The sequence below is a fragment of the Dromaius novaehollandiae genome, chromosome 1 (genome assembly GCF_036370855.1).
Source record: "Dromaius novaehollandiae isolate bDroNov1 chromosome 1, bDroNov1.hap1, whole genome shotgun sequence".
Lineage (NCBI taxonomy): Eukaryota > Metazoa > Chordata > Aves > Casuariiformes > Dromaiidae > Dromaius > Dromaius novaehollandiae.
The window spans coordinates 216,519,972-216,534,041 of NC_088098.1; the positions used below are offsets into that span (position 1 = coordinate 216,519,972).

General features: G+C 45.9%; 1 protein-coding gene across 4 annotated transcripts in view; it reads right to left on the reverse strand.

Moving 5' to 3' along the window:
- Window positions 1-14,070, reverse strand: part of GDPD5 (glycerophosphodiester phosphodiesterase domain containing 5) — a 176,074-nt gene that overhangs the window by 103,979 nt on the left and 58,025 nt on the right. For all 4 annotated transcript variants that reach the window (XM_026097928.2, XM_026097929.2, XM_064505228.1 and 1 more), the window contains exon 2: window positions 12,430-12,604. In XM_026097928.2, the coding sequence (XP_025953713.2) occupies window positions 12,430-12,546 (117 nt within the window). In that variant the 5' untranslated portion in view covers window positions 12,547-12,604. The remainder of the gene's footprint in view (window positions 1-12,429; window positions 12,605-14,070) is intronic.

Genomic DNA, 14,070 nt, shown 5'->3' on the forward strand with positions numbered 1-14,070 from the left:
TTGACACCTATAAAGCATTATAAATCATAGGGCATGTTAATCACCCAGTCTGAGCCCATAATCCTAACTCAGGCAAAACAGTCAATGGGTTTTGCAGACTCCCTCCCACAGGCATTTTGCCTACATCAGGACTAAGCCACAGATTTAGCATTAGTCAAACATCCTCACCCCGACAGCGTTAGGTTGCACCAGGCAGCAAATTATCAAACACTGCGGCTTTCCTTGAGTTTCAGGGACCTGGGACTTCCCATCCTTCAAACAGGCATTACAGAAGTAGGAAACATCCTTCACATGGAACAAGCAGGAATTTATGGAGGCCACAATATCCGCAACCAAGGGCTGAATACGCATACTGAAAAATGGCTTTCAGGGGAAAAGCACAACCCAGATCCATTAGGCTAGGCTTGTATTACTTAACTGGCTGCTATTTACAGTGCTGCCCAGCAGCCTGGTCTTTCAGTCAAGGTGTCAGGAGCTCCAAGAAACAAATACACCAGCTTTCTGGGCTGGTACCTCCATGGTAAGATCTAGTCCATGGTAGGATTTAAGCAAGACCAGCAATGGTCTTCTTCAGGCTCACCTGGTTAAGCTGGCAAAGATTTCTGCATCAGCCTTACCCCACAACAGATTCATGCCAGCTTTTCTCAGACATCTAGGAGCTATCAGAGGACATGGGTCTCAAAGACAAGCAAGCTCCAGGTGGATTAAGCCACCTTCTGAGGTCTGACCTACCGGTGAGACACCTCTCTGCTCCTTTCTGGTCTACCACTGGACTCCCGCCCAGACTAGGAGGTCTTACTCCTCCAGCGAGACCAAATCCTGGCATTGCCAGATGGACACCCCTTGAGGTCCAGTGCCCAGCCCCGAGCTGATGGCACCGCACACAGCAAATGCAGCTTCTGCCTGGCTCAGCTGACTGCAGACCTGCTTTGGGGAATATGCAATGAAAAGCCAACAAGATGGGGGAAAGGAAAACCCACGTTACGCAGGGCACCCAATTATCACTTTATAGAATCAATTAGGCCTTGAAGTGTGGCAGGAGGCAGAGAAGAGGTGTCCTTTGGCAGAAAGGATGGGGAAAATGGAGAAGTCCTACCTCTTCATCTTCCAAGGGCAGGAAAAAATTGCCGCTGCCACTGAAGCTTTGAGTACATTTCAGCATCTGAACCCTAACATCATCACCAAGACAGACAACACTCAACCGGCCTCCACGCTTTCAGGAGAACAGCTTCCAACCCCAGACGCAAGGGGCAGTTTGCACTTTTCCCTGATTCCTGGGCATCTCCCAGAGCCAAGAGAAAGATTTTTTTGGGGGGGGGGGGACTGATAGCAAACACAGCAGACAGCACAATTTCTGCAAGGCAACATTAACTGCAGTGACAACAAACCCAAGAGAGTTCAGCAAAACCTGCAGCAAGAGCCAGAGGTACCAGACCCTGCAGCGTGGGCAGGGTGATGTATTCACATACAACTATTAACATCTTGAACCCATTCTCTCCCCAGTCCTCCAACCTGAATCCCCTCACAGACCCCTTTTATAATGAAGGGCTCAAAGGGCTGGCATAAAGGATGCTTCAATGAGGACCTGAAAATGGGATATTTTTGCCTTTGGTTCCAAGAGTCAAGTTCCTAACTGCAAAGTTAGGATTTGATACAACAATTGGATTTTCCTGCATTTATTCCCATCACTCCAACATAATCTGACATGTCCGCTCAGGGAGATTCAACTCTGACTCACTGCTCATGCCCCACTACAGAATTCGGCATGCAATATCTCCATGCTATATCTCCATGCTAACATAGAAGCAAACAGGCTTGAAAGAGCATTTTCATCAAGAGCTCCCTCGTCCTCAGGACGAGTCGCAAGCATTAACAAAATTAAATTGCACCAAAAAGGGCAAATTCATTCATTCTCTGAGAGTGGTTTTTAGCTAAGCAAGCTATTTCTGTGACCCAGCCAGTGACCTTCGCCTGTCTGCGGATTAGCGCTGAAGATCCAGCGAAGTGCCAGCTCCAAAGGCTATAGTCACGCAGATATATCACGCCAGCGTGGCTTAGATCATCTGTTCAGGTCACTTGCCAGCTACTGCCAAGCGAGAATTACACGAGTATTTCACTATAAAGTGAGTTAATACACGTATCACAGACACAGCACAGCAATCCATTATGTCGACAGATCACAGCTTCGCATTCTTCTTGCGGCTCCATCCTTTTGCAAAAGGACAAAAAGCACTGTCAGAAGCATCAGTTCAAGGACACGTGATTTTTTTTTGTTTTGTTTTAAATAAGATAGACCATCTTAAATCATCCACGTTCCACTTTAAGGGAATAAGTTTAACAGCAATCGCCCAATTCCTTAGGAATCCTTTGATAGCTCATTCATACTATTTTGCACCTACGTGAGCAGTGTTAGAACAGATACTTTAAAGGCAGGGAGAGGCATTTCGAGCATTATATATTGCCCCATCTCCCTCCCATAGCCGTGCAGCTCAGATGCCTTGCATTTAACCACAGGATTAGGAGGCACTTTCTCATGCAAAACACGCCGTCTCCAGAAGGAGAGCGATGGTACGGCTCCTCGAACGATGCTTTCTAGAAAAAGCATTCAGCCAGCCAGCCTCCCCCGTGGGCTGCCTTGAACCCACTGGCTTCACCTCACGTACCACAGGCCGATCAGGGCATTAGCTGGAAGCATCTAGTTAATTCATAAGGGGCAATCTGGTTTCTAATTTACACTGCCACAGCTGTCCTATTTTTCTTGCTAAATGAACAGCACTGACATTAGCACAAAGGTGCTTTCAGAAAGGGCAGAGGGCTGTATCCCTGCTCTGAGCATTTCTGCATTTCTCCAGCATTTTCACACACAGCCCAGCAGTCCCAATTTCTTTGCTGTGACCACAACCAGAGAGCATGCACCTGAACGAGAGCATTTTGATAGCTCAACAACAGCCAACGCATGCCATAACATTGCCTACAAGGATTTATAACAGACCAAAGCCAGCCACTGGTGTTGTCACCCTTTATAACACACCAACACCATCAGAAATCTGGAACAGGTCTGCTATTTGGCAGGCTGGTGTCAGGACTTCCCCTAACTGCTCTGTGCAGCCACTTGTAGGGCAGCATCACCTAAAGTATATTCTGCATTAGACACATCTATAACTCATCAGTGGACTAGCAGAGCACCTTTGCATTTTCCAGAGTCTAAAAACCCCAAAGGAGGCACATGGGTTCAGCTAGTCCCCACTGCAACATCCCAGATGGGCCACCCTGCACCAGGAGGTTGCAGCTCCATTGAGCTTTTTCTACTCAAAGAACTCAAGGCTGGATTATTGCCTTATCTTCTATAAGGAAGCACTAGTACAGTTAAACATCCAAGGAGGAATTCAGAGAGAGAAGTCTCCAGGAAACGGTCAGGGTCCATCTTTCAATCTAAAGCACAGCAGCTAAAATAATTTTTTGTTGCTGTTTCTCCATCTCCCTGAATGGGTATGTCAGGTGACACTGGAGTGATGGGATAAATGCAAGAAAATCCAATTGTTGGATCAAATCTTAACTTTCCAGTGCTTGGAACTAAAAGCAAAAAAACCCTATTTTCAGGGCTTTACACATCATTTAAACATCCTTTATGCTGACCCTTTGAGTCCTTCAGCTTCCAAGCCTCTGATCAGGGAAAAATCTTCTCTCCTGAAAACTTGTCCATCCAAGGAGATGCACTTTCCAGCACAGGGCACAACTTGACGGGCTGCAAGCTCTTTCCATCTCTTCCATCAGCCATCCCTGGAAAACCATATCCAGGTCCTGGCCCCTGTCTCTCCAGAAACTCACTCCTGTAACAGGGTAAAAAACAAGGTCCTTGCACCCAACTATTCTGGCCTTTAAAAATTCTTCTTTCTGCAGTACTTCTCCTCAAGAGCTTCAAAGCAACCACCTTATCTGGTCTCTGCCTTTTTTCTCCTGAACTGAACATGGAAAATTTGAAGTCATAGCTTCCCATAGTCTTTCTAGGAAGGGACTGGCATGGAGCTAAAACCCTCTGATAATATGTAACGGAGTTCCTGGGAAGCACAGGCAGCCTGGACATCTGTCTAGAAACTGAGGATTAATAAATAAATAAATAAATATACAAGAATCACCTCTTTTGGCCACTCCTGGACCAAAGAAAAACAGAGATTTCTTTAATATCAGAAACTAGACCAGACCGGTTTTGTGCTGGCTTGTCCAGGGATCTCTAAATAAAAAGGGTTTGAAAATCCTTTTATCCCTATGTCCTTCCCTCTCTTCTATGTATTGGCTCTTTCTTTCCTCCACATACCCTCAGTAGCCCCAAAACTCCTTTTTCTGCACCTGGCTGCCAATCCTTGGATCTGCTTCTCTGCACATACTACATACACGCTACTTATTCAGGCCTATTTCAAGCCGTTACTCAAAGTTTGGTTATCGCTGCAATCCAGGATAAAAGCTGGGGGTGATAAAGGTCCATCTGTCCCTCTAGTCTTCTTGCTGACAGAGACCCTTCACCCCCGCCATGCTTCTGCTTTGCTATTCCACATTTTTTGGAGATCCAGCACCCACCTATGGACCTTCTGGTTCAAGCTATGCAATCAAAGTGTGTGGGGGGGGGGGAAGCAGTTCTTTAGGCAAGTGACCTACTGATAGTCCATAATACTGAGCTCACCTTTCCCAACGCCCTTTGGGCAACACCAGGCACATAGTGGCTTCAAGGCCAGAATCACAGAACCACCGATTTTGGAAGGGACCTCTGGAGATCATCTGATCCAACACCCCTTGAGCAGGTTACCCAGGACCATGTCCAGTTGGGTTTTGAATATCTCCAAAGATGGACACTCCACAACCTCTCTGGTCAACCTGCTCCAGTGCTCAACCACCCCCACAGTGAAAAAGTGTTTTTTACATTCAGAAGCAGCAACATCATCTATACCCTGCTGAAAAGGTGCAAGAGCAAGCAGGAAGGAGAGACGATGGGCGCGAGCTATGCAATTATTCACCCAGATAACGAGTACAAAGCACAAAGAAAAGCAGTCGGTGGGAGCACATCTGGCAGCTGTAACACGGAAATGCCACAATCTGAATAAAACCCTGGAGGCCCATAACACTGAAAAAGCCACAAGGCACCTTTGTGTATCCGAGGGAGGCTGGCCTGTCATTTACGGCAGGGAGCTTGCACATGGGTTGCTTCAAAGTTTCTGAATAAAGAGGCGCTGACAAAATATTAGAAATTCTCAAGTCATTGCTATATAAGCTAATCACTAATCACCTCAAAAAAGGTCAGCCCTTCCCAGGAGTCACTTTGATTACCTAGAGCCTGAAAAGTCGGAGGAAGCCTAGCTAAAGCCACAGTAAGAACAACTGCCCACTAATTTCTGTTTACTGATGACCCACCAAGGTTCCTGGTGGTATCGGCCAGTGTCACAAGCTGCTGAGACACCATCCCCATCTCCTCACCTCCAAATCGCTGTGATAGCTTTACAGAGAGTATGGCAGAGGCAGGCAATACCCAGTGCCATCAGGAAACCCCCCAATGCATTCACATGTATTTTAGCTTTTTAGCATCTGTACATTAGCTGTAGAAGTGTCCATGGCCAGAAGGTCCAGATAAACTGAGGTCTGAGCATCCCAGACAGCAAAGGGGTTCACCTCTCCCAGAAGCACTTTCTTGAGAAAAGTATATTTGATTTTCAAAATACCAGACCCAGCTAAACACATGATGCAAGGATTCAGAATACCCAGACTCTGGCCATCACCAAGTCATCTTGCAACAGCTTGACTTCTATGCCTCAACTTACCCAGTTACAGAAAAACAAGCCTGCAGAGGGACTTACACCACTTTGCCCAGCGAGAGATAAATGTGGGAGGCTGTGCTGACTAGAGGCGTTGGTATTGCACCTGAAGATTAGCAGTATTAGCATAGGAACATTATACCAGGGCAAAACCAGGAGGGTTCTGGGCAAGAACTGGTTGGCTCGGGAAGCTTTCAGTTCCCTCCCCGTTCTCCTGCACTTCAGCATGCCCATCTGCTCCAGAGGCCTCAGGTCAGGGAGGCTGAGGCACGCTGCCAAGGCCGATTAAGTTTTTATTGCACTAAATCAGAGCACCTCCAAGAAAGCGTTCATTAAAACATCTCAGTATTTTCTCCAGCAAACGTATAAGAGCCTGTTTGTTGATGGGGTGGTGAATGAAGCAACACTCCTCGCCTGAGGTGCTTCCAAGCGGCCTGTAATGACTAGCTAGCGATACCCTTTTATTGATTGGATACCAGAGACCCTGAAACCACGATCCATCATGACAGAGCGTGGCAGCTCCTGAACTCCACGGAGCGTAAAGCATCTGCCGCTGGGTTTAGAAGAGCTGACGCGTTACAAGGCATTGCTCGGGACTTGACAGCTCTGAACCGACGGGAGCAGGAAGCCTACAAAGCAACAAGAACGAGGAAACAGCACAGCTACAATTACTAAATATTACTGTCACGGAAGGATGGAGGAAGAAAGGGAAAACAGATGCTGGCAGGACCGGAGTGGCTATAGACCAGAAGGGGTAAAAGACCTGCAAGGACACATGTTTGGGGAATAGACAGCCCAAAAGCAAGGACACACCTGCTGGCACATAGACATGGGGTCTAAGCACAGCAGTGGGGAAATGCCACCCAACCGCGGCGCTGGAAGCAGTGGCCACAGCGCTGGGCTCTCCCAGCAGCAGGCATTGCTGGGGACAACCAAGCAGCAGGAAGGGTTTGACATCTCCAGCTCTCAGAGCAGGTTGAGGTAGCTCCCATCAGCTCCTCTTAATGGGGATCTTACGCCGCAGAGGAAAGGGGGAGGCAATGCCCTGGACATGCAAAGAGCTGAAGGTCCATCCTCACTCTCAGCCACGTAAAGAGCCACTTGATTGCTTCTCGCAGCAGAGCTCGTCAGCCACAACGTCTCTGCGCCTTCAGCCGCTCCTGATGGCACTTGTAATTCAGGGCCCAGAGCAAGCTCAACACACAAAGCACAAACATTGAGGCTATATACAAGAGCTTTAAAACCATGAGATCTGTGGCAGACTTAGAGAAAAAGGCATTTCCTAAGGCAGGAAGGCAAGCACAAGGACTTTAAGCAGACAATATTCATAACATAGGCATAAGCCATACAAAGCCATGCTAAATAACTTGTTTCTATGTTTGATGATAGGTTTTTCTGCTGGATTCTCAGTCAGACACATTTTTAGGACAATAAAACCTTAATGTTATGCCCAACCTCCAGCCTTGCAAACTCATGTTACATTGGCCAGTCCTAACTGCCCCCAAAGCTACAAAAAAAAATTAACAAAATAATAATAATCCACTCCTGCGCTTGATTCTTGGCTCTCATTAGCTCCACTTCCCCCATCTTTGCAGGCTCTTAACAAGGATGTGGTTTATTAAATACCCAGGTTAACACCTGTAGGATTAGAGCATTCAGCCATCAGAAAGCAGCAGAATTTTAGTATGTTTTACAAGTCAGGATTTCATTGCAAACATTGCTCCTTTCATTCACAACATCCCAGGACTTGATACAAGAGAAATGGAAGGAAGAAAAAACATTGCAGAAATACCATGAAATGCAACACGCCAAGAGCTCATGAAGAGACTTCCATTTAAACGTTGTAGATGACACTGAAACGCAGAAATCACAGCGATCTCACAATTTCAGTCATCTGGGATCCACAGCTGCCAATTTTGGTTTCATTCCCAGGCGACAAAAGACTTTCCTACTGTATGCACCAAACCAGGCACCTATCCCGAACAGAGGAGCAAGATCAATTTTTCTTCAGGGGAAATAAAGCTTTGCAAACATGGGAAGCTTTGGTGGGAATGGAGGAGGGAAGATGTCGTCTCACAACAGGCTGGAAGTACAGTATCAGCAGTGTTTGTCAGTGAGCACAGAAGCCAAAGCTTTTAGTAAAGGGTTGTAGTATTTTATCCTCTTTGACAGCAAATTAAACAAAATTATTGCAAAACTCCCCAGATTTTTCAGTAGTTAGTAACTGCAAAAACCAGCCAGCTAATAAAAGCAGCTTCTTCCGTTTGTCAGCTAAATAAAGAGATATCATTGCAATTTCCTCTTGCTTTCCCCACTTCTGCCTTGGACAACGGTTTCCCAGGCATGAGGTCTGCTGTGGACACACAACATGATTTGGGAGACAGTGGAAAAAACAGAACAAAACCAGTTTTTACATCTAACACCCGTTTTGTGTTTATACAAAGCAGCCCATCAGCATCTCCCAGGAGGATGCTGACAGGAAGCTTCAAGGGGAAGAAAAGGACCCCCTAATCCTACAGCATCCGCTGATCCGTCAGCGTCTCAGGATGGATGTTAGGAGCTGCTGTTACCAGCTCCGGACTCCGCACCCAGAGCGAGAGCTGCTCTGGTGTTGCAATACCCAGCAGCAGGTCACTTAAGGTGAAGCACAAGCTGTGCACGGGGCGTCATGTTTATGCTCTGCAATTAGCAATACGGCTCTCTGCACGCTTAATTGCTGGCAATCCATCAACAGGATAGCGTTATCCGGTGGCTACCTAGGAAGCTGCCGCTCGTACTTTAAACCTTCAAAAGCAACTACATGCTAAGCCTTATTTACTCGTATTTTCTGTGTTCAGGGCAATAGGGCCCTGTTAAGATGATGCACTGATCTCATAAGAACTTCCTTGGTTCAAAACAGTATGAACAAGCCATAGTTGGATCAGAAATTACTTCCTCATAACAGCTACAGAGATTATTATGCTCCGAATCTCAGCAAGACCATTTCTTCTTTCTTTTATATGCTTTTCATTAAAACGATACATTAAAAATTTAAATAACATGAAAGAGGAACTTGCTAGAAAAGCTGAAGCTGCACAACAGAAAAAGGAATTTTGCAACTGCTCAAAATTGATTCAAAAAAGGAGAAAAAGTGTGCAGATTGGGTGCCTTCAAACCCCTCCACTCCCAGAAGGTCAGAGGAGGGTAGCAGATAATTACGGATCCAGCAAGCAACTCTCCCAAAAACTTGGAACAGGCTTACAATTAAAATTCTCATTTTCATGCAGATTTCCTATGTGTAGTAGAAAGCCTGATCTGCATAAATTTGGGGAAAGAGGAGAGGAATCATTAAAAGTCTGTCTGTTGAGCAGTAGTGCAACTGAGGAAATATTCATACTCAGTGGATGATTTCAAGGGGGTGATGCTCTTTGCAAGGCTGGGTTGTTGCCCAAATTCAGGTGGAGGCCTTTTAGTCTAGAAACCCCAGTCTTTTAAAACATAGTCATGCTGTAGCCTACCCTAAGAAAAGTTGCTCTTTGAATGTGTACATTGCTTTCTGATAATTAAAGAATATACACATAACACACACATATTTATATACACACACACACACACACACACACACCCCTCCTATTCTTTCCCTCCCAGGATTTTGCAAGACTTAGGACCTCCCAAGCATGGCACACTCATTTTTATATAAACTATGCTCATGAAAGTATGTATTATAATACTGCAAATGCCTCTACTCTAGGTCCACAGTGAACGGGTTATAATAGGGCTGGATATATGGCAATATAGTAGGTAATATTAACAACATGCTAAAGCCTTTATGTAAAATGAATAGGCACTTAAAGTATGGTAGAGTATTTGTCTGACTAACCTCTCAGACACCCCGAAATACTGTGGCTGGACACATGTCAGCTGGAGTCAATTAGCATATCTAAAACTTTCTATCCCCATCAAAATGCAACATGTTGGGATCCTGGCAAGTCTTCCACATCCCAGAAGCGTGCTCATGCAGACCCCAGATCACGAAGCCCCACAGCTGGGAACACTGTCCACCCTTGGTTCAGAGCTTCATTACACTGCAGGGATTGGGGCTTGCTGTGCAAGAGGTCCTGAACTGGAGTGACACCATGAAACGCTCTCCTGCCCGATCTGGAGAGGATGAGGGATGCTACCACTGGTTTTCAATCTGTAGAAGTTACCTGTTTACTTACACAGCCAAGGGCTATTTCAAGAGGGAGAGAGACAGGAGAGGAGAGGAGAGAGGGGAAAAGGGAAAAAAGGAGAAAAAGAAAAGATTTCTCACTCCTCTTTTACACATAGCCTATAGTTCATGACCATTCTTTGTGGTACCTAAACACCTACAAATAGACCAGTCCAACAGAGAATAAACAGTCTTTGTTCGCACTTTTTCCCCCTCAAAATATGGTGCTACAGTAGCTCATTCCATCACAAATGCCTGCAAAGTACTTTACTGACAGCACGATGGGAATGGATACTTCTTACGTCAAGTTTGCATAACTTACAGCCAATTTTAGTCTTTCCTTCTTGTGCTCCTATAAGGACTAAGTTTTCTCCATTTCATCAATCAAGAGTTGAAGACGAGGTCTCATGTAGACCTGAATACAACTGACTCGGACTGGACATATTTTTAAGCCTAGCCCAGGCATCTTTGAACCCAGCCCAGATTCTCTTCCAGATAAAAAAAAACACACACACAAACACGCACACACTCCACACCACCTACACACACACCACCACAGAACTGGAAAGTTGCAGCTGATGGTAAAAGAAATCAGTGCAAACAGAGGTGGATTTTGCTCAAAAATTAAGTCAATAGCAGTTTTTATATATATAGTTTTCATATATATATATATATAGCTAAAATTATATATATATTTTATGTAACAAACAATGTTCTTGATCATAAGAAATGAGGCATTTTGAGTATTTAGTTTAGTGTATGCATGCATGCCAAGACATTACGTCCCACTGTTTTCCTGACAAAGTCTCAGAAGCCCAACTACACCCTCCACTACGGATGTGCCCAGGTATTTGCTCAAAGGAAACTTCTGCTGGCTCAGGAGCGTTAGCTCAGAATAAGCTGGCCACGTTGAAAGAGGAGGAAAAATGGCACAAACATTTCTGCTCTGTAAAAGGAAATTTGTTTTACGCTGCACAAACGCAAACCGTGACTTTTTTTTGATGCACATGGGAGTTCCCAGCCCAACGGCACCATCAACAACCGGTGCAATTCACAGCCAGGCACAGTTTGGCACGAGACCCGCTGCCCAGACGCACTCACGTCTTAACAGCGTGTTTTCCAGAGCAGAGGCACTCCACCGCCTCACAGAGTCCTGGTTATAGGCTTAAAAATAAAACAGAGCAGCTAACTGTCACCGGAGCAAACTGAGCTCTCAAAAAACAAGGGATCTCCTGGGAGCACTGTGGGAACAAACGTGATTTAAGTTTTGTTCTGTGGTTTCTTTAAGTAGTAAGCACACTAAAAATAAAAATAATAATAATAAAAAAAACATAATGTGGGAGCAGAGGAGAATAGTAATATACAACAACCATTATCCAGAAGATGAAATAAGATGGATATGTTTTTTCACTGTCCTTCTTGCAAACACAAATTCAGACCTCACAACGCACCTCTCAGCCCCATCAGCCAACAGGGAAGGGACAAATCCAGCCCTGGCTGTTGGGATTCCCTCTGCCTCAGCTCTTAAAAACTGTATTTGCGCAGAGGGAGGATAAATCACCCCCAAGAGCTTCCTTGCTCAAGCCCAGCTAGTTCTCACTTCATGCCATCCTTCCCTTCCCAGGGGTTTCCTTCCACGCATGCAGAGGTTGGCGACCGTGCAGAATGGGTCCCATGTATCCCCAATCCTACCTCATCCTCAGTGCAAAGCACATTTGGAAATAACTGTTTTCTAAGCAGCAAGAGGTATTAGGGTTGGGGGGGGGGTTGGTTTTTTTGGTTTGGTTTGTTTTTTTGTTGTTGTTTTTTTCCCTTTAGTTCTAACATCGGTTCCCACGAAGATGCAACCTGCCACCAGCATCTCAGACTCTCCCAAGAGATGTGATATCACTGTGCTGGTTTTAGATATGAAAGTCCCTTCGACTTCCCCAGGTGAACCAGAGGCTGGGCTAGAAAAGCACATCTTGGGAGACAGCTGCCACTCCACATCGGCCGGACACAGGCTGCCTCTTCGCAGCTCTTTGGCCTCTATGTAGAGGCAAACAACAACCAAAGAAACCACGAGCACAACAGAAAAAATAGGAACAAGGAGAAAACAGAAGTCTCCTCCAGCACTAAAGGGAAAATACGCAGAGATTTGGCCAACCCTGTGCCACTCATCCGCTTTGAGCACCAAGACACATTTACACCTGCAACAGCAACCATGGGCACAAGGACTTCTCTTGTATAACCCACATTAAAATGCATTCAACTTCATGCAAGGCAGACCTCTTGGACTTCCACCATCTACCCAAGCCTACTAAAACCAAGCACAACAGCATCCACCATTTCTAACCAAGATCTCATCCACAGTCAAGGCTTAAGGTTGGGTTTCTACACCCGACCAAAGTCTCTGGGAAGAGAAGACACGGGTACAGGGCATCAGAGCCCGCTACCAACCTTGGTGGTGTCATCATGTGACCGCTGGTACCGTTTCCAGCGGCAGCCGTAGATCCCCGTCAGGCACGACAAGCATAGCTGTGGCTCGTAGTACTGCAGCGGTTGGTGTTTAACCATGCTCCTTCCAGCCCCTCAGGAGTGAGGTATCAGAAATCCATCAGGTCCTGGAAACGCCCTTCAGCAGGAGAAAAGAAGGGGGGGACAAAAGGAAATTAAGTGATATTTCAATATATTAACATGCAATTTAATAATTAACCATGTCCTCTGCTATTAAGAGAGGAGAAATGGTAATCAGAACTAATCCCAGCCCTGCCAGCATCTTGGACTCGTTACTCAACGAGACCGAGAAGTTTAATTAGTTTGCACATTGTATTTCCTTGTGCTGTTTCTCCCACTCCACTGAAAGCGAATATATTCATAGCAGCTATCAATAAGAAATGCCACATAAGGACAAGAGCAGTAGACAGACTATTTGCAAGCTGGATGATTAGATTTATAGAAATGATTGAAATGCAAAGAACCATACCCTGAGCTAGCACAACCTTAAAATTGACTCCGAGACCTCTGCAAAGTTGCACCCCAGCCAAGGTAAATTAGCTTATCGTGAGCATCCTATGGAGGCTGCCAAACAGTCCTAGCTGAGGAGATAACACTTCTGCGCGTGCTGCAAGAGGTGGATACTCCCCTTCCTCTGCACGTGTCCAATGAGCCACAGAAGGATGCAGGTGGGAGGCAGAGCCAGCTGCAGCCTTCACCCAGGAAAGAGACCTCTCTGCACCAGACTGCATGGACTCCCCAGGGGCCACACTGACTTTGAAACAGCTGCCCTATTTGACATGTGTGGGAACATCGCTGTTTCGAGGGAAAGTCCTTTGCTCCATCAGTTACATGCATTGTGCGTCACAAGGCTGTATTTTATATTTAGGCACTCGCTCTCGTCTCTGTTAAGATTCATAACCAGAAAGCCCAGGTCATCCTACGTTCTTACTAATTCTTAGAGTCAGCGTTCAGAAATGGGGACCTGAAAGCAAATGTTTGCCAGTCTGGTGGTGTTGTGCTGATATTTCTCAGCTGCACTTAACTCCCACCGGGGGTTTTCCACCGTTTCCTGGTGCACGAGTGCACATGCACAGCCCTAGGCATTGCTCTTGCGTGGATAATCTGTGCATTATAAGTGATGCTCAATGGGAGCTGAACTTGCAAAGTGCTTGGTTACCTTCCAAGAGCCTGCACAGTTGCATGCACTATCTGCACTCATTTGCAGGAAGAAAGTCAGCTCGCTTTCTAGGGCAACTGCTTCATTTCCTTATGACCCGAATCCCTGGTACTCTGGTCTTGCAGAAAGATATGACAGCTACGAGTAGCAACATCCCCACTGGCACTGGCAAAGCGCAGCAGGCCTTAGCAGGGGGGTGGGACTAGATGATCTCCAGAGGTCCCTTCCAACCTCAACAGTTCTGCGATTCTGTGATTAAAGATGTATCCCAGCCATCTAATGAGGACAATCACCCATTGTTATGTGCCACGGAAGGAGGAGACTAAGAACTGGGTTCACCCAGCTTCTTCCTACAGCTGATCCATAAGGGGATGTTGCAAGCACTGTGGCAGAGACCAGAAAATATTTCAGCGAGGGTACAATCA